A 25,519-nucleotide genomic window follows, 5' to 3' on the forward strand; every position below is an offset into this window, starting at 1 on the left:
ATTCGCCCCTCAGCCCAGCTTCGCCTGCATTTTGGCCACGACTTCGTTTTCTCCCTCGGCCGCATGGCGCCCTGGGCTAGCTTGCTTCAGCTTCCCGCGTCCATGTGGCCAAGGCTAGTAGCTCTTGGCCTCCCCGCCCCTTGCTTCCCTCAGCTCGTAGATGTCCTAAAGGCGGGAACGAGAGGGAGGATATGGGAGGTGGAGGGGCGGGTGGGAATAGACATATATATATTTGTCGTCGTTTATGAGGAGGTGGAGCGCGGGCTTGTGCTGTTCTGCTGGCAGCGAAGCGGGGAGGAGGAGGGGAGGCGGGAGAGCTGGTGGGACAGACTGAGGTGGGTGGAGGGGGCGGGTGTTGTGCGTTTTCCTCCGCGAGCGCCGCCGAGCAGTTGCAAATTTCCCCTCAGCAGCGTGGCCAGCCCAGGAGCACCCCAGCCTTTCCCAGGCAGCGACAGCGGCAAGGGAGAAGACCAGACGTCCCTGCCTATCACGAGCCTTTCCCTCTCAGCCCCGGTTGCCGCCTCCGCCGCGGACGCCTGCCTCGCCGCGGGCCCCCTCTGCCCAGTTTGACGGCGCAACAGGACGAAGAGGGACGCAGCCCGAAGGTTCAGCGTCGAGCCCGGCACCGACCTCTTCCCTCTCCCAACAGCACAGGCAGAGTCCTGGGTGAGTCGAAGAATCCGGCCTCCTCCCCACGCGTTACATTCACCCTAGGAAGATGCAGGACAGCCCCAGGGATGCATGGCAGGTTTGCAAGGCTGCTGCATTTGGTCAGGGGAGGGATTGTGGGAAAAGGGAGCGCAACGCTCCTTGTCTCCGTTTGTATTTATCGCGCTAAATAAACCCAGCAGCAGCAGCAGCAGGGATCTGGCAAAGTTTTGCATCTCCTGCGCTTTTTTTTTTTGAGGCATTTGTGAAACAGGGGAGATGCAAAGCAAACGGTGTGTTGACCAAGTAGAAAGGGATGTCTCAACACCCAAACCTTCCTTACTATCTCCCCTCCCTTTTCTCCTTCTCCTTCAGGCTGGAAAGAGTCATGACAGCTGAAAAGACTATTCCTATAATTAATGGCAAGCCAGAGGATGCTCTGGACCCCGAAGCCTCAAGTACCAACTTGGTGCACAGCAACGATAAGAAAGTGCATGAAAGAGGCCACTGGAACAATAAGGTTGAATTTGTGCTTTCTGTGGCCGGGGAGATTATTGGGCTGGGAAACGTGTGGCGATTCCCGTATCTCTGCTACAAAAATGGAGGAGGTAAGATGGCATCATGTGTAAATGCATAGCTTTCATGCCCTAGGGAATCGCCGAAAGGTCTGTGTGCTTAATGTCAGGAAAAAGAGGTTTTCTCAGTGTATGCTAGCATTCAGGCAGGTGTGAGCATGGCATGTAAAATGCTCCACCTGCAGTATGGAATTTAGATTAATGTAGTGACTGTGTAGAGTGATGTTGATAAAAGGACAGGTTTGTTGGCTAGACTGAATTGAAAACACACCATGCAACCCCTTTGAACCCTTTGAAAGTGTTGGTGTTTTTGTTTTTTAAAAAAACTTTAATGACAAATATCAGTTTTGGTTCTCAGGCAGAAGGTTTCTTTTCCTAAAGCTTGTTGCTGGTGAATATTACAGAGTTTAGACAAAATCCATGTTAAATGTCTCCTAGCAAAACAATGCTACCACATGGGTGTTTATTGTGGGGTTAGAGTTCCTCAGACATGCAGGTATTTAGCAGCATTCACATGTTGTTGGGTTCAAAATGTCAGACTGTATATTTTGCACATTTAATCCAGATGTACAATTTCTAAGGGATATCCGATGTTAACAACAACACACTTGTTGCTAACATTCTATCTGCAAATCTCAATGGCCTATTTCCAAATTAAGCCCCCATCTAGAAGCACCCAAATAACATGTGCATTGTGCAAGATCTTTTATAGGCAGCAACACACTTCTTTAACTGCATGGCGGACAGTGAAGAAAGAAACTGTTATATTGACTGCATTTGTGTGTTTGTGTGTGTGCATGCACATATATTTGCTAGTCTTTAAGGTGCCACTAGACTTTTTGTTAATATAACTTTGGAAAGTATTACCGGTTATATTGTCACATATACTATACTCTATACAGTTATAGAGATTTTATGTTGCATACTGAAGTTATGCTCACAGTGCAACCTTAAGCATATTTATTCAGATGGAGTTCAATGCTGTCTTGGCATGGTGTTGGCAAAGCAGCCTCAAGTTTTTGTTTTTTACAAATTAGGTAGACTTCATTTGTATTGCCATGGACCTCTGTGATGACCACCAGCTTTAAATAGCTTCTAAAAGTGATTTTAAGGTCTGCCATTGGCTACTAGCTATGTTAGTATTCAGAAATATAACCATCAACCACAATTCAACACACAGTGAAGTGCTTTTATAAGACCATCAATTCTCTGTGTCAGAAAGAACCTCTGAATGCTGTTTTTGGGACAGTCAACATGGAATGGATAGTTCTATTTTGCTTTGCTCATTGTAAACAGGTGTTAATATATCTGAGGATCGATTGAATTTTCCGCTTTTTAAACATTTGGACAGTAATTCTTAAAGTCATGCCACAGTAAATGCTGCTTTTGAAAGTGTTTCAATAGTATTTTGCTATGTTGCATTACTCTGTGTGTGTTTGGGGGAGAGGTGACTGATTCTTGAGAACCACAAGTTAAGGATGTTTGGGATGAGTAGAGCTAGTAGCATGGTTCTTTGGATCCTGTCCTGAATGCTAAACTTGATGAACTTCTGCTCTGTAATAGCACAAGGAGGCAAATATGATCAATGTTTTCAAAGGAAAAGAGGGTGGAGGGTGAAGGGACATACTGTTACAGCAAACTCTAAACAGTATTCAGTACAGTACTGTGATATTGTGAGGCAGGATGAAATGTAATTTGGATTAGGTATTATCCTTAGATTATTAAATGACAAAATATTCTAGATATTATCTATTCTAGGTATATATTTATGGATCACATTCATAATAGTAACTATACCATGCAAGAAACATATATGCCTATATGCACATATGATCAGTGATAAGAAAATGCATTCTCTAGACTACTGGTTCCCTAACTCCCCTGCCCTGCCCCCATCATTAACCACTTGAAAATTGCTGAGGCTCCTGACAGTTGTAGCGATTATAATGCACTGAGCTAGATGCTGATTGATTTTCATTGAACTGAAATTGCAGTACAATAAATACAATATAAGATATAAAAGAAGCAATAAAATACAGTTTAAAATGTAAATTAATATTTAATGCAGAGGCACTGTGTATCACCTTAATGAAGTTCATGGACTACTGATTGTCCATGAACTTCAATTTTGGACCCCCCTGCTCTAGTGGTTCCCAACCCCCCCCCCCCGGACCATTTGGACATTGCTTATATTTTTGGTGTACCGCCTAATGATTTTTCTGCCTCTTTTAGCAACTGTAATTTCACAGAATTCAAATTGCAATACAATAAAGTACAATAGAAGAAATAAAACAAGAAAAGTACAGTTAATAATCAGCATAGATATTAAAAATGATGGATATGCTACCTTCCATCTTCATCCACAAATTCAGAGACATGTTGTGGATCACATGAATGAAACTTGTGGATCACTGGTGGTCCATGGACACTAGTTTGCTATACACAGTTCCACTTCCCTTAAAGTTATAAGGCTACAATTCTAAGCACACTTTTGGGACTAAGGCCGTTGAATATGAGAGTAATTTATCTACAGATAAGCTTTAAGACCAGAATCTAAGCAATTGTGCAACCAGTTCCATGTGGTCAGGGGGAGATTTGGATTGTCCATTGAAGAGTAACCTCCCATACTATATGGCTAGTAGGTTATGCTTTGGCATAGAGGTGATGCTCTTCAAACGTGGAAAAGTAGAGGTGCTGGCAGCGGTGGGAGGGACTATGATGTGTGCTCAACCTATTGAGTACACTTACAATGCCTAGTTCTATCCTGACCTAAGACATTTGTAAACAAGTATACTGCAAAGATTCAAACACTGCCAAAAGAGATGGGGATTGTGTTCGTTAAACAACATGAGGGAAACTGTGTTGGGTAGCCTGTCTACAAAGCAGCACGGAAAGTGTGAATCTTTATTTCTTGTTTCTCTGCCAACAGTTCAGGGCCAAAATATTTTGTGTTTCTGTACTGCGAAGCACCATCATGAATTTGGCCCATTTGGTTTGCTACGTCTCTTAAAAGCACAGTGTGTAGGTTTACTTGCTTTTCTTTATTGTCGTCTGTTGCTACACAGTGGCAGAAAAACAAGCTCTTCTGTATTAACAATGATTCTTGTTGGTTAGTGTTAGTCAATTCCTCATGCTGTTTTTGTTACATGATGTTGACAAAGCTGGGGGTGTCATTTTTATGCCAAATGATCAAGCAAATTTCCTACTTCAAGGTATACGTTTGTCAGGGCAAAATAAGAAATATGTTACATAGGAACACAGAAGTTCATTATTATTATTATTATTTTGAGGGTCTAAGTACTGCTTTTCAGTGGTTAGTGCAATACTGACTCAGAACTTCACTTCTTCCATTTTAAATTTAGTTGAGGTATTAGAGACCATGGGACAAAGTCAACATTGCACTATTATGATCATTCCATCAGCGCACACATTTCTTCTTGCCAGATGGAATGATCTTCCTTTTCCTTGCCCCACATGATGACATAGGGATTATCCCAGTACCCCCAGACTTGAGGGGGGGCAGAGGGGGAGGAAAGGGGGGAAGATTGTGCTAGTGAGACTTCTGCTAACACAGCTATTCAATAGAATTCTGCCCATGGTTAAATTTGCATTTACATTTAAAAGAAACAAACTGATCATTGTTCAAATCACAGAATCAAGTGGGCAAAATACGGTTTGAGGATTTAGGATTTTATCTAGGAGATGCCAGTGAACCAGTTTCTACATAAATCATTAATTTGTGTGGTATGAGTGTTGAGTGCTAAAATGAACAGTATCATCTATCTTTTCTTGTTCACATGCATATTAGAGCATGCACATTGATGATACATTAATGATTGGTGGTGTAGGAAATGTATAGCTTTTGCTTAGGTGTTTTGAGAATTGATGCTTGTTTTTGACATAGAGACAGGTTTGTTTGCTTCTTTTATATAAAGGCCAAACACTTCAATCCTATACAGTGGTACCTCGGGTTAAGTACTTAATTCGTTCCGGAGGTCTGTACTTAACCTGAAACTGTTCTTAATGTGAAGCACCACTTTAGCTAATGGGGCCTCCTGCTGCTGCCTCGCCGCCAGAGCACAATTTCTGTTCTCATCCTGAAGCAAAGTTCTTAACCTGAAGCACTATTTCTGGGTTAGCGGAGTCTGTAACCTGAAACGTATGTAACCTGAAGCATATGTAACCCGAGGTACCACTGTATATCTGTACTCAAAAGTAAGTCGTACTGAGTTCAGTGGGTCTTATTTCTGGGTAAGCAGCAAGGGTTGCCATCCTTTCTGGCCTTTTGGAATTATGAGAGATTACTCTGACACCACTACTTTGGTTGCTTTCCTCCCCACTTCCCCAGGTCAGTGTCTCTCTTCCTTGCTTCTCGACAGACAGACACTCATGAACACAAGTCCTTGCTTTTATAAGGGGTCTAGGCAAAAGTCTGATCTAGTAGAACTAAAACAGACCTTGAATTTGCATGATTTTACGCATCCTCAACAACCACAAAATTAAAGCTTGCAGTGGTAGACTGCACAGTTAAAATCACAGATCTGATGTTTTCTAGCACTACAGAAGCATTGATCCACAAGGGATCCTCATGGATCTTCATAATTTTTACAAAGGCTGATGACAAAAACCACCAAAAAACCCCACAGTGTACCCAGAGTACAGTGTACCCAAATAAAAATAAAATAAATTACAATGGATTTGTGCTTTGGATCTACATTTATGTACTGCGACAGCATTGGAAAGCACTGGGTATGTGAATGTCATGGTTCAGTCAATGGAGATAGAGCAGATTTTCAAGGGGTTAGAGAGAGAATGAGAGATTGGTGAAAGTCAGTCACCTCCCTTCTCGAGCTGGTGTGAACATCCTGGTAGCAGAACTATACTTATAGGATTCTTTTGCCAGCAGTTGAGAGCCAGTGTGGTGTAGTGGTTAAGAGCAGTAGTCTCGTAATCTGGGGAACCGGGTTCGCGTCTCTGCTCCTCCACATGCAGCTGCTGGGTGACCTTGGGCTAGTCACACTTCTCTGAAGTCTCTCAGCCCCACTCACCTCACAGAGTGTTTGTTGTGGGGGAGGAAGGGAAAGGAGAATGTTAGCCGCTTTGAGACTCCTTAAAGGGAGTGAAAGGCAGGATATCAAATCCAAACTCTTCTTCTTCTTCTTCTTCTTCTTCTTCTTCTTCTTCAGTTAGTTAGTTAGTTAGTTAGTTAGTTAGACTCACTATCCCTTTACAGTGGTACCTCAGGTTACATACGCTTCAGGTTACAAACTCCGCTAACCCAGAAATAGTACCTCGGGTTAAGAACTTTGCTTCAGGATGAGAACAGAAATTGTGCCCCGGCGGCACGGCGACAGCGGGAGGCCCCATTTGCTAAAGTGGTGCTTCATGTTAAGAACAGTTTCAGGTTAAGAACGGACCTCTGGAACGAATTAAGTATGTAACCAGTGGTACCACTGTATTTGTCTCTTTAACTTTAATAATGGAGTTGCATAGGTTTTTTTTTTCATCTAGAAAAGCACCAGAATTCTGTATTCTGAAAAGGCTTGAAACAATAGGTTTCAGCAAATGGCCAATGTAATTTATTTGCAAAAAGAAAACCAAGAATTGAAGGTGTTCCTGAATAAAGATTTCTATGTGTGATTGTGCTGTCCTTGGAAGACTTGAAAAATTAAGTGTTTGTTGAAATGCTGTTGCATTTTTCTCAAGTAGGTGTACAGTACTTAGAATATCATTGCCTAATGTATTAAATTATTATTAGAATGCTTCAGTCACTAAGGTCCACTGGTGTATATGAGAGAGGTGAAACTGTATTGGAAGAAGATTCAGTTTCTTAAAATTTCTGCATGCCACTTGCTCTCAAGAACCAATCCAGCAATATTTTCCAAACCTTACCAAACTGCTTAATGGCACATGAAAAATATTCAGCTTTCACTGTTGGGTAGTGAATGTCTATTACTGTGATCATATTTACTACCCAAATAAAATAATTTTGTTTGCAAACTTATTTAAGGAAACCTGCTATATTTTCAGGGCTAAGTAATAGCATAGTATATGCTTTGGTGTGCTGCACGAATGGAAGGCAATACAAGAATATTTAACTGTTAGTTTCGCCAGTTAAGTTTAGTTACTTTAAAAGTATAGACAAATTAAAGTTAAAATAGCTTAGAACTATGCAATTGGAACTATTCTTAGTATCATTTGTTTAGGTAATTAGTCCCTTTACACAAGTTTCTCTAAGCAATTTACAAATACAGTCATACCTCGGCTCCCAAACACCTTGGGAGTTGAACATTCCGGCTCCTGAACAATTGAAAACTGGAAGTGATTGTTCTTTTGGAAGCCAAACTTCCAACGGGGCTTCCATGGCTTCCAATTGGCTGTAGAAGCCGCGCTTTGGAAGTCAAACATTTCAGAAGTCAAACGGACTTCCGGAACAGATTCTGTTCAACTTCTGAGGTACGACTGCAATAGTAAAAAGCAATGCATAAAAAGCAAAAAACGAAGTAATTCAAAGTGCAATACAATGTAACCAGACAATAAAAGTTATACATTTACTAGTTAGATTTTCCATGCTACACATTTTCTCTACTGTTCAAGTATCTTCTCTTGTTACATTTGCCATTGGGGTGCTGCAGCAGATATAGTCCTTATGGTGACTGATTAATGCTTGACCCGTAATAGGAACACTTATGAAATGAGCTGTAGCCTTAATGATTTGGGTCTCCTTGCCCACTTTCTACATTCCTTGTGATGACTGAAGGGTTTGTGGAGGCTTAACACATGACGGGTTGAGAATCCATGCAGTAAGTGCTTCTAAATGTCTTTGGCCTGGCAGGTATCTTGCCACAGGGAGGTCATTTTGAGTCACATCCCAATGGCATAAGCGTTGTACAGTGGTGTCATCAAGTCAGGGGTTTGGGACAGAAGTCAAGGGCCCCCAAACTCAGCAGGGCTGGCTTACTGCATTTTGAAGTAAGTGAAGGAAGACAGAAAGCCATCTAAAGAAGTCACCCCCAACCTCCCCCACCCAATCAAGTCCAGGATCTATGATTGCCTAACTGCATCATTAGCACTGTGTGCTCTACACCAGGTCCAAGTCAATAACATTTAAGCATTTAACTGGGATTGTCAGTTCCATTGATATTTCTGGTTGCGAATATTGATACTATAGTAGTTTCTTATCCATAGGGTGTGAATGCCTTTGCTTTGTGAGTGGGTTAATTCTCACATGCACAAAATTACGTATTATAGGTCATATTTATAATAACTTTTTAGAGACCATGGGTACATGTCCCAGAGTATGTTAGATCTGCGACTCAAGTGTAAGTAAAAATCAGCCTGAAATATGTATTGGATAATATTAAGCTTGTTGGTATAACAAATTGTTGGCATTTAAAAATCAATTTTGAAAACTCGGGGGCCAGAGCTATGCATCTTTACCCGCATGAATATTCCTTTGCTATCAGCGATACTACATTCAAGACAGGAGCTCACCCATAATTCCTGTTGTCCTGTTGCCTTTCCCCCAAAGGAAACTGCACTCAAAGCACTCCAAGCAAATGGCAGTTAATTAAGATTTCTCCCGGATTGCCATTTGTTCCAATCTATCACTATAGAGAGGTTTTTCCATTGGGAAGGAGTGGGGCAAGGGGAAAACCACTCAGACCCACACTTTCTAGGCATGGCACAAGTTCAAGGGTGGATGAGCCCAGAGTGTTGTTTGAGATAAGACAATAAAGTGATGTTATGTACGGTAGTCTTGTATAAATAATTTGTGCATGAAATTAAACTTATTACTTATCTTTAAGGACCTGGATCAAACTAAATAATACATATCCAATCCTTGCTTTTAGGTGCTTTTCTCATACCCTATGTGATTTTCTTTATTTGCTGTGGAATACCAGTGTTTTTCCTGGAAACTGCCTTGGGACAGTTTACTAGCGAAGGAGGCATTACATGTTGGAGGAAAGTTTGTCCACTATTTGAAGGTACATGTCAAATTCTCTCTTGTTTCCCATATATAAACATGTATGCGTCTATCTATGCATGTGAACACACAAAACATTCATGAGTTTTGGAAATATCTTACAAATGGAGCAAACATATTTTTTACTGCTTCCTTCAAAAACAAAAACATTGCACCCGCCATTCTACACACCTTTCTTACTGATGCTTTCGGAACTTAGTTAGCAAGTCTTGACCAGTGCAGCACATCAGAGGACCAGTAAACTCAGGAATCCTCAGTTCAAATCCACTTTAACCATGAACTCATTGAATAACCTTAGGCAAGCCACTTTCTTAATCCTAGCTTTATCCCACCCAGTCTATAGTATGGGGATAATGATACAGCGCAAAAGTTAATGATACCACATCACCTTACAGGTAGCCATTAGCCAGATAATGTATGCAAAATATCTGGAGAATTTAGGAAAAAGTTGTTAAATGCTTTGTTGTTAACTTAGAATGTTTCTTCTTCTCTATACATTGAAATAGAACCTCTAAAATCATTTCCCCAACACTTTAACATGCTTTACCTACATTTGAACCCATTGCATAGCCCTGCTGTTCTCAGCCTTGGCCTTATTTCATTACACAATCCAGTTTGTCACACATATTCAAAGACTGCTCCCCCCATGACCAGTTCTTCCCTTATAGCCCTTACATTTATATATTCAGGATTTTCTTTGTAACAAGTGACAATCTTAGAATCTGAACAAAAACTGCTTTCTGACTCTCGTTCCCTGTTCCTTTAACAATGCTGAAACAAGTTCCTGTATTTGTACTTTGCAGGTATCGGATATGCTACCCAGGTTATTGAGGCACATTTGAATGTTTACTACATCATCATTTTAGCATGGGCCATCTTCTATTTGTTTAACTGCTTTACAACGGAGCTCCCCTGGGCAACATGTGGGCATGAATGGAATACAGGTATGGGCACAATGAACATACAATCTGTATGAATATGTTAAAAGAGCAGCAGAGTGATTTAATATGTAAATGATTATGGGGCCAAACAAGATAATGGTGAAAATTAGCGTAATTCAGATTTGCAAAACATGATGCAAAGGGATAAAGGGATGAATCCCAATAATTAATGTTGATTATTCCAATAATAAAAGTAATGCCTTCAAATCTTCCCCCATACATCATTTTGCTTCATGAATTAAACAGTCTGGTTTAAACAGCATGTATTATTTTTGAAAATCTTCCCTTCTAAAACATACTGGTTTGAAAAGTGATGGTACAATATGTTCCTTAACTGTTTATTAAAACTTTGCAAACTAAACATAGAGAAAGTACGGTATATGTAGGTTTTTTTTTTACCTCTTATGTAATGGAATTTAGTATATTATTATTATTATTATTACTATTTTATTTTATTTTATTTATTTTAAAAACTTACATCTGAGCTCACTGTAAACTTGAAGACAAAACAGTTTACATTTTTTTGATTCACACAGCTATCTGCTGGATCAAACAGCTTTCCATCAACAGATGGACACATTTGCATACTATTGTGAATCATTAAACATTGTAATGAAAAGTGTGTGCAAGTGTGAAAATATGGAGGCAGAGATTCAGAAAGGGTTACATGTGTGCATTAAAACAAAAGGTGTTGGAAGGGTTGCCAATCTGTTTACACTTCCAGTCTTATCTCTTGAAATTTTTGTGGGTTCTTTTTGTTGAGTCCAGTGGAAAGCCCCTCACACTAACCTTTGGCAAATATTAATTCTCTTATGAGTTTACATGTAGTATAAACTACAAACCAATAACCTCTTTTATTTGGTGATGTATAAGGGGACATTGAATTAGTTCCTTACACTTTAAAGGGAAATAATAAATTCTTAAATGGTAAGGGTTTTCTTTTCATATTCCTCACCTCATCTAATATAATTTTTATTGAGAATTGTACTCTTTCATCCTCATTCTTTTATTCATTTTAACAGCTTGGGACTCTTACTTGAATCTATTGATGTTTAGGTAAATTAAAAGTCTAGCATCAAGTCCATCAGAAATGATAGTGCTTCAGTGTCCTTTTTGGCATCTGTTTAGGAAAGCCTAGCCAATATTCAATGCTGTCCAAATAGTAAGTGTCAACTCAATAATGGAGAACTGCTTTGATCTCTTTCTACCATTTCTCTCATGCCAGAGATAACAGTGTGCCAAATGGTAGCTTTGCCACTTGCCATATTAAGTCCACCTTCCTGCTGGTAGAAAGAGATTCCCGAGCCAGTGATAGGCATTAGGAATTGAACTGCGGTCAACTGAATCAAGCACAATGCATGATTAAACACCCTAGCAATCAGAGGAAATTATCCTATTTCTGCTGCCTCCAACTGGTCTGGCTGTTGCAGTTGTAACAGGACAAACCAAAAGCAGCTAGTGAACACCTTTCTGAGGACAACCAGTATGAATTAGTAATCAAAGCATGTGACTGAATCTTGTTTTCAGATCTCTGTGGCCATGATCTTAACATATTCAAAGTGAACCACAGCATTATTATTTTTATTCTTTTACAGAACACTGTGTAGAATTTCAAAAAATTAATATGAGCAACTGTTCCCAACAATATTTGCAGAATGCTACTTCTCCAGTCATGGAATTTTGGGAGTAAGTATAACTAAACTTTTAATCTAAACTAATTACAATATTTACTCTCTTCAAATGAAAGGTGTGGAGCAAACCATAATAGCTAAATGTAAGCTTATGGCAACGTGAGAATTTCAGCAGCAAACTGTTTTTACATAAAATTCACATAGGTGACACCAAGAACTCTTCCATAATAATAGGAAATAAAAATATATATTTTCTTTGGGAATGAATATGTGCAATCCAGACACATTTACTTGAAAGCACATCTCATTAAAATCAAACTTTGTTCTGCACATGATGGTTAGTCTTTTGTGTATGCATGTGTGTTGAGAGGATGGGAATGTTTTCCTTGGAATATTATCTGTAAGAGTTTGTTGCAAGACTTTCCTGAGCAGGGCCCTGAAACCTAGATTTCTGTTGGAAGGGACTGCTAATCTCAGCCAAATATTATCAATGCGTAGGAGATGGCATATCATACATAATACCTTATCTGAGCATTTCCTGATGTTTAGGAAATGTATTGCCCTTAGTTTGGTTTTTGGCTAAGGTTATATTCCAGTTGTGTTCTCATTGTGGTGATGATTACTTGGTGGGGGTGGGGGAGAGTGTTCCTTTGCTTGTTTTGGTCCCAGTGCTTCACTTTTTCTTTGGTTATGTTTTTCTTTGCTATCTATGCTGGCTGAAAAATGTTCACAAAAATATCTAGTGAATTTTTCCCAGCATTTTTAAGCATTAGGAGAAGGAAGCACAGGAGTTCTCTTTATGTGTGTTTATACTTCTGACCATCTGCTGCTACAGATTTTGTAGGGAGTAATTGCATCTAAAATGCAGAGACACAAAATTTGCATGGTCAAATGTGTTGAGTGGAGTTTCTCTATCCCTTTCTGCCATAACTGTACATAACCGGGGAGCTTGTGCCTGGTCATCTTTGGGCAGGAAAAGCAGTTTATTGTTTCCCCCCAAATTACTATTTTTTCCTGTATTTTATTTTTTTAAAAACTTGCATAACTGGACATCATCCGTGGCTGAACCTGGAAAATGGATTGATTTCACTGGTGCTTCTGAGATGTTGCATTGTTCACCTGAATAGCTGCGACCTGATAAGAACTCTCTTAACCATGAATTGTATCCACCACTCTTGCTCCATTTGCATAACAGACTTCTGCTTATGCAATGAAACTTGCCTTTTCTCCCTTGCTGCAGAGGGTCCAGGTACCCTCCAAAGCAGATTTTGGGGGTGTGCAGAAACAGAGATGTTACGTTGTGATAATAGAATGCTGATTGTGCATCATTGGACACGACCACATGCATCTGGGAGTTTCCTAGAATCTAATATTAATCATTCAGTCCAAGTAGGAGTGTGGGCAATGATTCTGGTAAATGAGAATTTACCAATTTCTAAGTAATAAAAAATAATTTATGCTAAGCCAATTTCCTTGCTATCTGGGCATTTATTTGTACAAAATAACTATCCTGTGAAAAAACTGAATCATTGAAGCATTTGTTTGATGCAGAACTGTGCCTCAGAAGAGGAATAATTTGTGTGCACAAGCCGCTAAGACTTGTTTTTAAATGATTGATGAGAAATCCAAGCTTTCATTTCAGCAAATGTTGAGCAGGTTCTCTTGTGTTTTTTAACCCCATCAGTCATGCTGTGCTCCGTAGGCATAAGCGTTCAAAGCAACAAAATTAACAAAGTAGCATGTGGTAGAGTATAGATGTGCTCAGAGGCCAGCTGCACGCACAAACACACTGAGAGAGATCAGAGAGAGGAACCCGAGTCTTTCCTTTTAAAAGTGTAAATGCTGCATTTCTACTAAAATTCTGCAGTAGTCACCTGCAAACATTCTTTAGGATTGCATTTATTAATAAATTTCTGTGCCACTCCAATAAATATATTGTCTACTACTCTTATTAAGACATATTCTTTGAACGGGTCGTTGACCAAGAGAGAAAGAAATAATTTGATGTTTAACTAACTATAATAAAGGACAGAGTTCATTTAAGTTGGGGAGTGTTTTCTGAGTTGAACTGAACATTCACCACTATCTTGACATCTGATGGATAATGCATGGAAGCATATTCAGTGGCAATGAATATTAATACTTGCATTAGTGGATTTTGAAAAGTTTGAGGAGAACTAGAAATTTATCAGGGATGAAAGAGTGCATATTTGCATTAGATCTAATTAGTTAAATATGTTGCTCCCTGGAGCATGTTTAGGAGTTCCAGAATAATATTTATATCACAATGATATTTCTATATTTGATGCCCGAGGGTGCTGAGGAATGCTTTTTCTGACATGGCAGGAAAGAATACCACTGAACACTTAGAGTTATATTTTCTATACCTACACTTTTCAAATGAACTTATTCCCATTGTTCACGTGGCTTGAAAGTGTGAAGAAAGAACTAAGGATACATTGTATGCTGTGTTTACTATGATTTCAGGTTTTGTTTAAAATAAAAATACTATGTGATATGCAGACAGCCAAATTTCTGTTCATATGCCTACCCACATTACAGTTTCACAAATGCACAAATCCAAAAGAGAAGAATGAGAACTTTAGGTCCTGTTGGCAAATGCTAAATTTTGGCAAAGTATGGAGTTTTGAAAATCAAGAAATGTGCCCCTTGTGCATTCAGGAATACTGTAATTCACTATCACAATATACAGTACTATATTTGCATCAACAAAGTTTTTCTTATCGTCCACTACAAATAATACTGGTTTTACACATAGCCAGTACAGGTATAAGTGACATAGTATGGGGCAGCAGGTTTGATATGGAGTGAAACTGGCATCATTTTATGTTAAGTTGCAAAGCTGGGATTTATTCTTTCAGTTATTGAAATATGTATACCCACCTTTCCTCATACAGTTCAAAGCAGCTATATTTTGTTATAACTATACCGTAGCTTTTAAATAATCTTATAGAATATTGTAATGCAAAATATATAATAATGTTGTTGAACGTATGAGTCCTTTTTACCTATTGACTGACTCAGATCTTTAGTTGTAGGCACTTGTGGGAGAGAATATCTAGATGATGTGGGAGTGTCTGGTGCCAGCATGATGTGTGTGTGTGTGTATACTCATATTTGGGCAGGCATTGATGTCTTGTGAGAATTTGAGAGGCACACAACTGGACACCTACTACAGTCGTACCTTGGAAGTCAAACAGAATCAGTTCCGGAAGTCCATTCAACTTCCAAAACATTCGGAAACCAAAGCACAGCTTCTGATTGGCTGCAGGAAGCTCCTATCAGATGTTCAGCTTCCAAAAATAGTTCGCAGACTGGAACAGTCACTTCCAGGTTTGTGGAGTTTGGGAGCCAAAACGTTTGAGAACTAAGCTGTTCGAAAACCAAGGTACAACTGTATATTTTTAGGGATCCCTTAGTTGCACAGGGAATGAAAGCAAGTGGCAAAGCTCAGTCTGAATTTGCAGGCCACAAAATGTAAAAAATAACCCCATGCCTCTGTATGAAGCTTCCTCTCTGATAAGCTGTGGTGCTGTAGGGCTGTTGTGTGATGTTGGTTATGTTATAAATATCGTGGTGGAAGTTCCTTGATGTATCTAAGCCATGATGCTGGTTTATCGATCCAAAGGCTGGAAACAGTTGAAATGTACATGCTAGATAGAATGGGAACGAGACTTACTTGACAACTAAACATTCTTAGCAGGGAAGATCATCTTCTATCAAATGAGAAGGGTGCAGCTGAGGGAACCCATTGATGTAATTTTTGCTTACTGGCTCTGTTCAAGTCTTTGACCATGGTTTAGAAATACAGCTTGCTGCTTCTTAGAAAAGGATTTGGGTAAACGGAGGTGACACGGTGGTGAAGTTATTTCCACCTCAATAGTCTCCTTTGTTAGGCAAGTAACAACCCAGACCTCTGCTAAAGAAGACCTAGTTGTTAGCCTGTCATTCAGTGGAAAAGGTGGCATATCCCTCGTGTTTTCAAGTAAAGCCCAGTGAGAAAAACATTTTCTGAAAGGAAAATGAGCTATGCTCTGTAGAAGGAAAAGGTTAAAAAAAAAACTTGAGAAAGTCAAAAAGAGTTTTTCCTGCTTTATTCAGGTTGCAAATAACTGCAGGAGACACATTGTTACTAATCCCCACAATCCTAGGAAAAGTCATTAGCAAGTTTGGGCCTGATTCTGGTGCACTTAGCACCCACACACTTATTCAGTTCCTCTCTGGACTGGGCCTTTTTTGTGCTCAACTTGAAGAACATTTTGCTGTGCCAGACTCGTCGGTTTGTGTTCAGTTCACAGAAGGCCGTGTGAAAACATTCTTTCATTTGGATGAACACAAGTTTTTCTCTGGGTTCTGCCTCGAAACCACAAGCTTCGCTTGGTTTTATTTGGAAGCACTGGACATGGCTGAGCCACCTTCTCTTTGATACTAGGCAAGGTTCTGAGTTATAATAAGGCATCAATCCAGAAAATTTTAAATAGTTTGAGGAATCTGCATCATTTATTTCTATGATGCACCCTAGAGGTTATGTTACCTGCAAAAGCAGAACTTTGAGCAAACATGGCAGAAAAAAAATATTTTGCAAAACATTTAATGCCAACATTTAAACCAAAATATGCATCCTGGAATACATCTTTCTTTGGGATTTTTAAAATATTCATTTACCATGAATTTCTTCATTATTTCTGTTTGGTAATTCGGAATGATGGCAGGTGCCTTGGGGGATTATATACAAGGACACGGAGTGTCTTGTCTGGAAATGGTGAAAAGTGACTCCTTACTTTTATATCTTGTAACAAAAATGAGGAGGCATTTTTGGATGGTTTCAGAATAGGTAGCAAAAATTGACTTAAATTTTTGCAGGCACTTACAATTGGAATGCTTGGTAGTATAGAAAACATTGCCCCCCATTTTTCTTTTTTGCTGTTATGGCACCTTTGTGGAGGGACACTATGACACAACACAGCATCCTTCAAGTGATATTGTTGCAGGATAAAAGCGTCCCATGGTTTTTTGAGTAAAGATTTCAGCTTTAGTCAGATCTCATTTTGGCAACTTTGGCATGATGCAAAAAGGGTGCTATAGAATCACAGTTAGAGGGAACTTTGGAGACTATATCCTGCACAATGCAGGCTCTTAAATGCAGAATGCAACTGCCACATTGCTTACAGAGGTCTGTCAAACTTCTTCAGCTTAAAATATGCCCAATGATGGCAAATTCACCAGCACCTAAGACAGCCTGTGGCATTTGCATTTATCACTATCAACACTATTTTGTTCTTTTGCTGCCTAATGCTTTTGAATTACAACTGGGTAGTTAATTATACATTGAAAGCAAAATAGGTTAATGGATGTTAGTAATTAGTTTATTGAAAAATTGGTAAAAATACGTGCTGAATCTTGACGTGCCTGAATGTAGAAACGTTTACTCAAGGGTAATTAAACTTTAATTAATAGAATTACTAGTGAGATGTGGTTCTTATTTTGACTCTTAAAGAAACTCTACTTATTGGTGCTGCCTAGGAATGCTGTAGTGATTTTTAAGATACAAACAGATACTGTTGTTCAGTTACGTGCAGTTATTCCATGTATTTCTTGTATCCTGTTTTATATGATATATTTTTCTTTCAGGAATGATTGTATAAGGATGCATTAGATCTAGGGCTATTAGCTGTTATAAAAACCAATACTTGATTAAAATGCACAAGTTTAAATTATTAAAATGAATGAAGTGGGTTACTATAATAAAGACTCTTTCTCCCCCTGTTTTCTGTGGAGTGCAACTCAGTATGAAGTGTTAAGAGCAATATCTCCTTTAAATAATTGATGTGACTCAAAATCACAATTCACACTTCATATAGAAGTCCATTCCCTTACATCACAAGATCAAAACGGAGCTAGGAAAGATTAAGAAACATGGCATAATTAAAGGAATTGCTTAGCACTTTGTGTTGTGCAACAGTGGTGCTCACAGTCATCAAGAAAATGGGGAAATAATATGCATCTGTGTAGATCCTCAACAGCATAATGGAACTAGCCAAGAAAAATATGTACTTCAACACTAGATGACGTTTTAATGAAAGTGACAGGAGCTGTTTTTTTCAAATTAGATGGCTCAAGCAATTTCTGGCAAATATTTCACAAACCAGAGCACTAAACTGGCTGCATTTAAGAATCTGGTAGTTTGCCTATTCTTTATGAAATTGCACTCCACGTGAAGGAGCAGATACGTAGCTTGGAAATACTCTTAGATCTGTCACATCACTGGAGACACAGAGGCTAAGACTGTTTTCTTCCAGCTTCAACTAGTGTATTTGCTATGACCATTCCTGGTCAAGGATAGCTTGGACATAGTGGTTCAGGTCTTGGTAACTTCTAGATTGGTACTGCTTTGTGAAGAATCTCCCTCCCCTTTTACAGGCCAACACAGTAGGTGGGACAACTGACCTGTCAATCACCTGAGGTAATGAAACCAGATGATTGGTAGGAGGATGGACCAGCAGATAATCGGTACAGGATTATACCTAAAGGAATCTCTCTCTTTATTTGGAGAATAAATTATGAAAGTAGGCTTCTGCCTTCTGAACAAATGCCAACATGAATGGCCTGAAAAATAGCTTTCTTACCTTTTGAATTTAAAAGAAAACACAATAGAAGAGCTTGGAATATCAAATTTGTGCTCATGAAATTCTCTAAGGAAGTTTCTTACTATATTTCTCCAGGCTTGGAGAAAAACAACTGCAGATTATGGCAGCAGTGGCAAGGCAATTTGAGACTGTAGTCCTAAAAACACTATTGGAATATGTGAGACATAATTACAACCAATGCATTTAGGCTTTGGGTCCCAGTGATGCAGAACAGAGTGAGCGAAATGCCAATTTTAATGAATTATGAGTCCAGAAAACACTTTGCGCTCATGCAAATTCAATGAATCTTCAATAAGGGTTCAGTGAAACAAAGACTAATTCTATTGCTTGAGTCTTTTAAAGGAAAAAAATCCTTCCCTTAGTAGGATCCAATATGGTGAGAGTGACCTTAGCTATGAGGGTAGTTCAGTTTTTAAGTATTACATTCTGGTAACTGACAAAGGAAGGTCACAGAAATCTTTATGAAGTGGTATATTTATCAGAACTGAGCACAATGCTTTTCATTCCCATTAACATCAACCACTGGGAACCACTTGGAATATTCTGCCCAGAATTTCTTCTGGGGGCAGAAATATGACTTTGCAAGCCAGGATTCGTGCATTTTGAATGGGGTCACATTTTCAATTCCTTGTTGCTTACCAAGACTAAAGCTCCCTACTCCCAATGTCAGAGGGCTCAATCCAGGTTGGACCTGACAGCAACTATTTACCTTGTAAGTCATTCACACACAGTTGCTATTATTGAAGATGCATGTATCACTTTAAAATGTTTAAAAGAGAGGCTTGGTGTGCAAAAAGTGCTGGAGATCAAGACTACTTGGTAGTCTTGATTAATCTACACCATAGCTTTCTTTTCCATATTTTGAATCTTGTTTGGGAAGAGCCTCAGTAGGGCTTAGCATACTTCAGTGAATGTCCATCCACCTCTCAACAGTGAGATCTGTGGAAGAGGCTCTCCCTTAAACAGAGATGCTTCTGAAATCATCTTCATCGTTATTTCATTCTGAGTCTCCCAGATTACATGTACTTCTCTCCGAAGTGGAACTGATGTTCTAAGAATTATTGGTTGTTCTCTTTTGGTTCTAAATTTTGTACAGAGAGCTGTGTCTCTAGAATTTGCCACAACGTTCTCTCAGTTCTGTCCTCCTCCCCATTATGCACCACTATGATAAAACTTTAAAAGTGGCCTTAATGTAATTGTATGCATGACTGCATCAATATTCTTTCTTTTGAAATTTTTCAGGAAAAAAACCACAAGTTCAGTCGCAAAACAATCTTAGATAGTAAGTAGACCACTGTATCAAGATTTAGTTTGCAAGGACTTCCATTTGGCATGAGGTACATACTTGTATATCAGCAACACTGCACAAAAGAATATTAGTGCATTGAAGAATATTATGCATTGTTTATCAACTGGAAGTCAGCAATGTGTGTGTGGAGAAATAAAATAAACTGGGTGAACTGAAAACTGTGGGAAACAGTGTCTGTTCCAATAGCAGAATTAATTTTGATTCTCCCAGTTAAACTGGAGTTCACGAGGAGTGGAAGACAGAGCAGAGAGAATTGGATAAACAATAATGGAATGGAACGGAAGGAAATCCGCTCATCCCTAGCTCTTAAGTACCATTCATGAGAACGGTTTATTGTTCAGAAGCTCAGAGCTGGGCTCTTACAGTAGTTACACCACTGTTATAGAATTCTGTCCCCAAAGAAGCTGCCCAGACTAAGCTGTCTTATTATTGAATTTTAAGAGAGCAGTTACAGCTTTGCTCTGATCTCTGAGAATAGTAGGTAATACTGTATATTGAATTTTACACATAGTATTATTGTTATAAAATACCATCCCTAAGACAATACAACCAGAACAACCATAATCAACACATGTATGGAGTTTAAAGCCTTTCACATGCATTATCAAACTTTAATCCTTACAACGGCCGTATAACGTTGGCCAGCATTATTATTCCCCATATTATAGATGAGGTACTGAGAGAGAATGGCTTGCCTAAGGCCACTTACACGGCAATCCTGTGCATGTTTAGTCAGGGGTAAAACCCATTGTGCTGAGTGGGACTACGGATAAGTGGGTTTGGAATTGTAGCCTCAGTGAATTTATGGCCCAGGTAAGATTCAATCCAGGGGAATTCCTGATTTGCATGCCAGTCTATGCTCCTCTGGCTTTGTTTGGGTTCCTTGGGCTACTGTGAAACTGAAAATATGAAGCATACTTAAAATATGTTTGCATGGGAGCTGCCTGCGTTTTCTTTATATTGTGGGGAAGATATCTTGTACATGAAACACTTTTCTGTTCGCTCCAAGTACACGTGTAGTGGAAGTCTTGATTAATTTATGAGAGAAGGGACCTGAATTGATATCCAGAGCAGTATGGAATCTGTGAGCCCTTTATTTTTTCCCTTTCTATGCTCCTAAATGGGCTTTCCATATTTATTAATTATTAGTGAAATTAATATCCCACCCTTCCTCCCAAAGGAGCTCAGGGCTTCTGAAAAAAACAGGCCCAGGGCTGCCCACCCCTCAGTATGTCCTGCCACTTCATACTGGTGCTTTTTAATTTTACTTAGAGTGACATCCTATCAAAAAAGAAAGAACTGCATCTCTCCTTAGAAACTCTGGTCTGCTTGGGGTCAGGGGAGGAAGGAAACTCTCAGTCCCTTGCTGGCTGTGAGAGCTTCCTTCACCCCATGTAGGGGCTTGTTTTAAAAAGCAGGGAGAAAAATGGCAGGAATGTCCCTGCAGGTTCCAAGTGTTGTTGCCTGCCAGTCAGGTAGAGCTGGCTGCAGGTGTTACCTTCTCCCTGTGTAGGGGCTGTTTTTATAGTTGCAGAGGAGAAAGGATCAGGGATCATCCCATTTGCCTTGCTTGTTAGTTGCTTCCTGATTGGATGTATGCGTGTTCACACAATACGCTGTCTGTGTGTGCAGAAGAGAGAAACGAAGGCATATGTGTGTTGTCTTTGTGTGTACATGCATGTGAGAGAAAGAGAGGGTGTGTGTGCACATGAGGTATGTGCAAAAGGGGTTATATGTAGGCGAATAGGTCTGTAGGTATGTGTGGTGGGCATATGAAAGAGAAAGGGGAAGAAAGTCTGTAGTCTGTGTGTATCTGTGAGATGCACTTGGGCAGAGAGAGAGAGAGTGGAAGAAGTATATTTGTGCTGTGAGATACGCATAGATATATAGATAGTATACTGTGATGGCATGTTTGTGCTGAATGTGCATGTGCAAGAGACAGTGTGAGGCAGCCAGCTTGAATAGTTTTCCTAGAACTGGGGAATGTTCCTTGTTGTTAGGCAGCAACATCACTATGCATGTGTTTGTAGAAATAATAGTGTGATCTCCTCAGTGAGGATCAGCAGATCATATCTGTCTTCCCTCAATATACTCTTTGTCAAGGTAAGCCAACCAGAAAAAATCCCCGAGCTGCTGTTTTCATTTTTTCAAAAGAGTATATTCAACAAATATATGTCTCTACTAGTTTAGTAGGAAGGACATATTATGTAGGAATTTGGTTCATTTTATTCATGACAATTGCACACTTTGGTTATGATTTCTACTTTTTTGCAGTTTCAAGGGTGTTTCAAATAAATATTACTATATAGAAAGTTCATTTTGAAGTCAGTACAGAAGGAGAGGAATAGGTGTTTTACAATTTATCAGGATATGAGTACCAGTCTCTAATTTTTATTTTTCTTATGAAAAGGCCCTGGCCAGGCCTGATGCCAGTGTAAGACTGAAGAATTTCATTCTGTTATTTTTAGGTAAAATTGTAACCTAGTCAACTAGAGGTTATTCTGTACTCCTTACATATTGGACCACTTCGTCAACCTGGTGATATTTTGGAATACAGCACCCTTCAGCCCCAGGACCTGTAATTCAAAACATCTGGCAAGCTCCCGTATGGCACTCCTGGTGGTGGAGAGAGTAACATTTTGCTAGAAGTGGCTGGGATATTATCCCCCTTCCTTTTAAGCAGGTTACTTAATTTCAGTCCGAGGACTGTTATAAATCCCTTACTTATTTTCAGTTTGAAATTTATTAGCAGTCCACTGATACCTAACTCATATTGTATGAAGATTTTATTTCTTGCTATGCCCAATTTTTGGTAGTCACAGCTTTTCATATGAGGGGGAAACTGTTTTGTTCAATGGCTGCTGTGGATAGAACGTAGGTTAAGCATTAAAAAAAGATTCTTCCTATAAAATTTTTAGGACCCAATTGGGTCAGATAAAGCATGTATTACCACGTGTGTGTGTGTTTTTATTGCTGTTTCAAGTGGTGCAATAGGAGAAATAAACTCTAAAGACCTCATCCCCAGATTAACAGACACCTTGTATACTGCTCTAAAATAGTTAACAGACACAACAAGACTTTCCCAAATAGACTGAATTTGTTCTTTAGCTTCTCCAAACCATGAAACAATGGAGTAAGTACTCTGGTACATTCGTTTCCATGAAACGTTGGCAGTGATTAAACCTCTTGCTATTCAGGAGTGTGTTACAGCCCTACATGCTGGAAAGCTTTATTAAAGAAACCCTTTCCCAGGAAAATTCAGTGTACTCCAAGCCCATGGGAAACGTAATGCTGCAGCTACTTCATCCAAAATGGGTACACTTGTGTAAAATGAGGCAAACACACTGTCAGGCTTCCAAAGTGCTAATCATTTGAATTCAGATGAATATGTTGCATGTTAATTTCTAATTGGGGGGAAGTTGCGCAGAAAATTTTGGTGGGCTATACAGAATTCTAGCCCTGAGTGTTGGGCAGAAAGAACCATTCTGGAAGTGGGCTCGTCTAAGATCTGATCTCTATGCTTTGTGAAGCCTTCTGAGGACATTATTAGGGCATGCCCAATTTTTTCAGGCATACCCCCACTTACATGCAGTCGACTCATGAGTGACCACTTATATGCACAGCATCAGGAAATAAATAAATACCGTAGATTCAAACCAGGAAATGGTGAGAGAGAGCTGGAAAGTCCTCATGGCTCATGAGGAGACTCTTCCCAGAACCCAAAGAGGACTTCAGTGAGGGCAAAGAAAGTCCCAAAGAGACCAGAGGCACAGTGAGGCTTTGTTTAGTCTGTTCAGCCTCCCTGCCTAGCTGCTGATTGCACCAGAGCCCATACCCGCAATGGGCCCCAGGCTTTGACTTACTTTAAAACAAGCAAACAAAAACCCTTAAAGCTCAGTCGGCAACCTATGAAGTTAGGAGGCAAAATGTGCAGGCAGATGAGTCAGTCAGCTTGATGAGTGAGTTGCTTTGACACCAGAAGATATAAATCCTTGGGTCCTAAAGAGTTCACATTTTCCCATTTCCTTTAGTGACCCTTTATCCCATTTCCTAATGGTTGTCTTATTTTCTCCCAATCCGAGAAAAATAGGTGCATCTGTAATTAATACAGTACAGCCTTAAAAAATAGGTAAAGGACCCCTGACAGTGAAGTCCAGTTGCGAACGACTCTGGGGTTGCGGCACTCATCTCGCTTTACTGGCTGAGGGAGCCGACGTTTGTCCGCAGACATTTTTCCGGGTCATGTGGCCAACATGACTAAGCCGCTTCTGGCGAAACCAGAGCAGCACGCGGAAATACCATTTACCTTCTCGCCAGAGCGGTACCTATTTATCTACTTGCACTTTGACGTGCTTTCAAACTGCTAGGTAGGCAGGAGCTAAGTAAATGTTTTGTGTATCTCCACCCCTTGCCCCAAAAGCAATATAATAAATTGAGAATAAGTGTGGAGGTTTGGTGATAGGAAGTGATTTATAGTGATCTGTGTGAACAAAGATAAGAATTTGACTAAGTGTAGTCAGAACCAGGGTTAGACTTTGCATACTAAGGTTTGTGTTTGACTTGTGTTGACACTGTGCAAAGAGACAGTGATGCATATGTGGAAAATAGATACAGTGGTACCTCAGGTTACATACGCTTCAGGTTACATATGCTTCAGATTACAGACTCCACTAACCCAGAAATAGTACCTCAGATTAAGAACTTTGCTTCAGGATGAGAACAGAAATCGTGCGGCAGCGGGAGGCCCCATTAGCTAAAGTGGTGCTTCAGGTTAAGAACAGCTTCAGGTTAAGAACAGACCTCCAGAACAAATTAAGTACGTAACCAGAGGCACCACTGTAGTCGATTTAGAAACTTTTAAAGGTTTTATTATTAATTAAGATTTACTCTGGAAGTCTTTTTTGTCAGAAGGACAGCAGCAATAAATGGTTTGTTTTTCTGCCATTGTACAGTACAGTATGTGAAATTTAAAAAATCTTGCTGCTTCAGAATAGTGGAGTTTGCTTGGGTTCTTGAATCAATGAGATGTATTCACAGGTTAGTAAAAAACTAAATGCAGCAAACCAGAAAGAAACCATGTTTTCTTTAAAAGTGGCAGGTAGAGTCTATTTGAATATTATTATCATAACTAACTAACTAATTAAATTTGTATACCACCCTTCTTTTGAAGATTTTAGAGAGTTTCACAACAGAAAAATACACAGTGAGAACATAAGGTACACATTAAAAAAAAACAACCAATAACCCCCCCCCCACACCTTTCCACAAACACATTTAAAAGACCATAGTATGTTAATCACCAGAAGGCTTGGTTATAGAGTAACGTTTTCTCCTGATGTCTAAAGATATGTAATGAAGGTGCCAGGTGAGCCGCCCTGGGGGGAGCATTCCACAAACAGGGAGCCGCTGCAGGAAAACACTGTTCTTCTGTTGCCACCCTCTGAACCTCTTGTGGACGAAGCACATGAAGAAAGGTCTCAGATGATGATCACAGGATATGTGTTGGTTCAGAAGGGGAGAAGCAGTCTGTAAGAGACCCTGCACTTCCCAGAAAAGCTGCAATGAAGGTGCAATGGAGGCAACAAAGTATGCCTTCTTTGCTGCCTTCACTGCCACTAGGTAGGTTTGATGATGAGCCCTCACCAGTCTGGATGCAACAGGACTGGATCAGGTCAAGTGTCCATCTAGCACAGTATCTTGGCTCCCCAGTGGCATTCAGTTGCACCATGAAGCTGATAAGCAGAGTTTGAGGCTAATTTT

The 25,519-nt window shown here is 39.7% G+C and overlaps 1 protein-coding gene across 1 annotated transcript in view; it reads left to right on the forward strand.

Moving 5' to 3' along the window:
• Window positions 1-565: 565 nt before the first annotated feature.
• The window catches only part of SLC6A11 (solute carrier family 6 member 11), a 96,395-nt gene continuing 71,441 nt past the window's right edge, over window positions 566-25,519 (forward strand). Inside the window, exons 1-5 of the mRNA XM_080994196.1 lie at window positions 566-666; window positions 1,024-1,256; window positions 9,077-9,211; window positions 10,014-10,154; window positions 11,747-11,837. Coding sequence (XP_080850322.1) covers window positions 1,037-1,256; window positions 9,077-9,211; window positions 10,014-10,154; window positions 11,747-11,837 — 587 coding nt within the window. The 5' untranslated portion in view covers window positions 566-666; window positions 1,024-1,036. The remainder of the gene's footprint in view (window positions 667-1,023; window positions 1,257-9,076; window positions 9,212-10,013; window positions 10,155-11,746; window positions 11,838-25,519) is intronic.

Source organism: Podarcis pityusensis (genome assembly GCF_964106645.2).
Source record: "Podarcis pityusensis genome assembly, chromosome: 2".
Lineage (NCBI taxonomy): Eukaryota > Metazoa > Chordata > Lepidosauria > Squamata > Lacertidae > Podarcis > Podarcis pityusensis.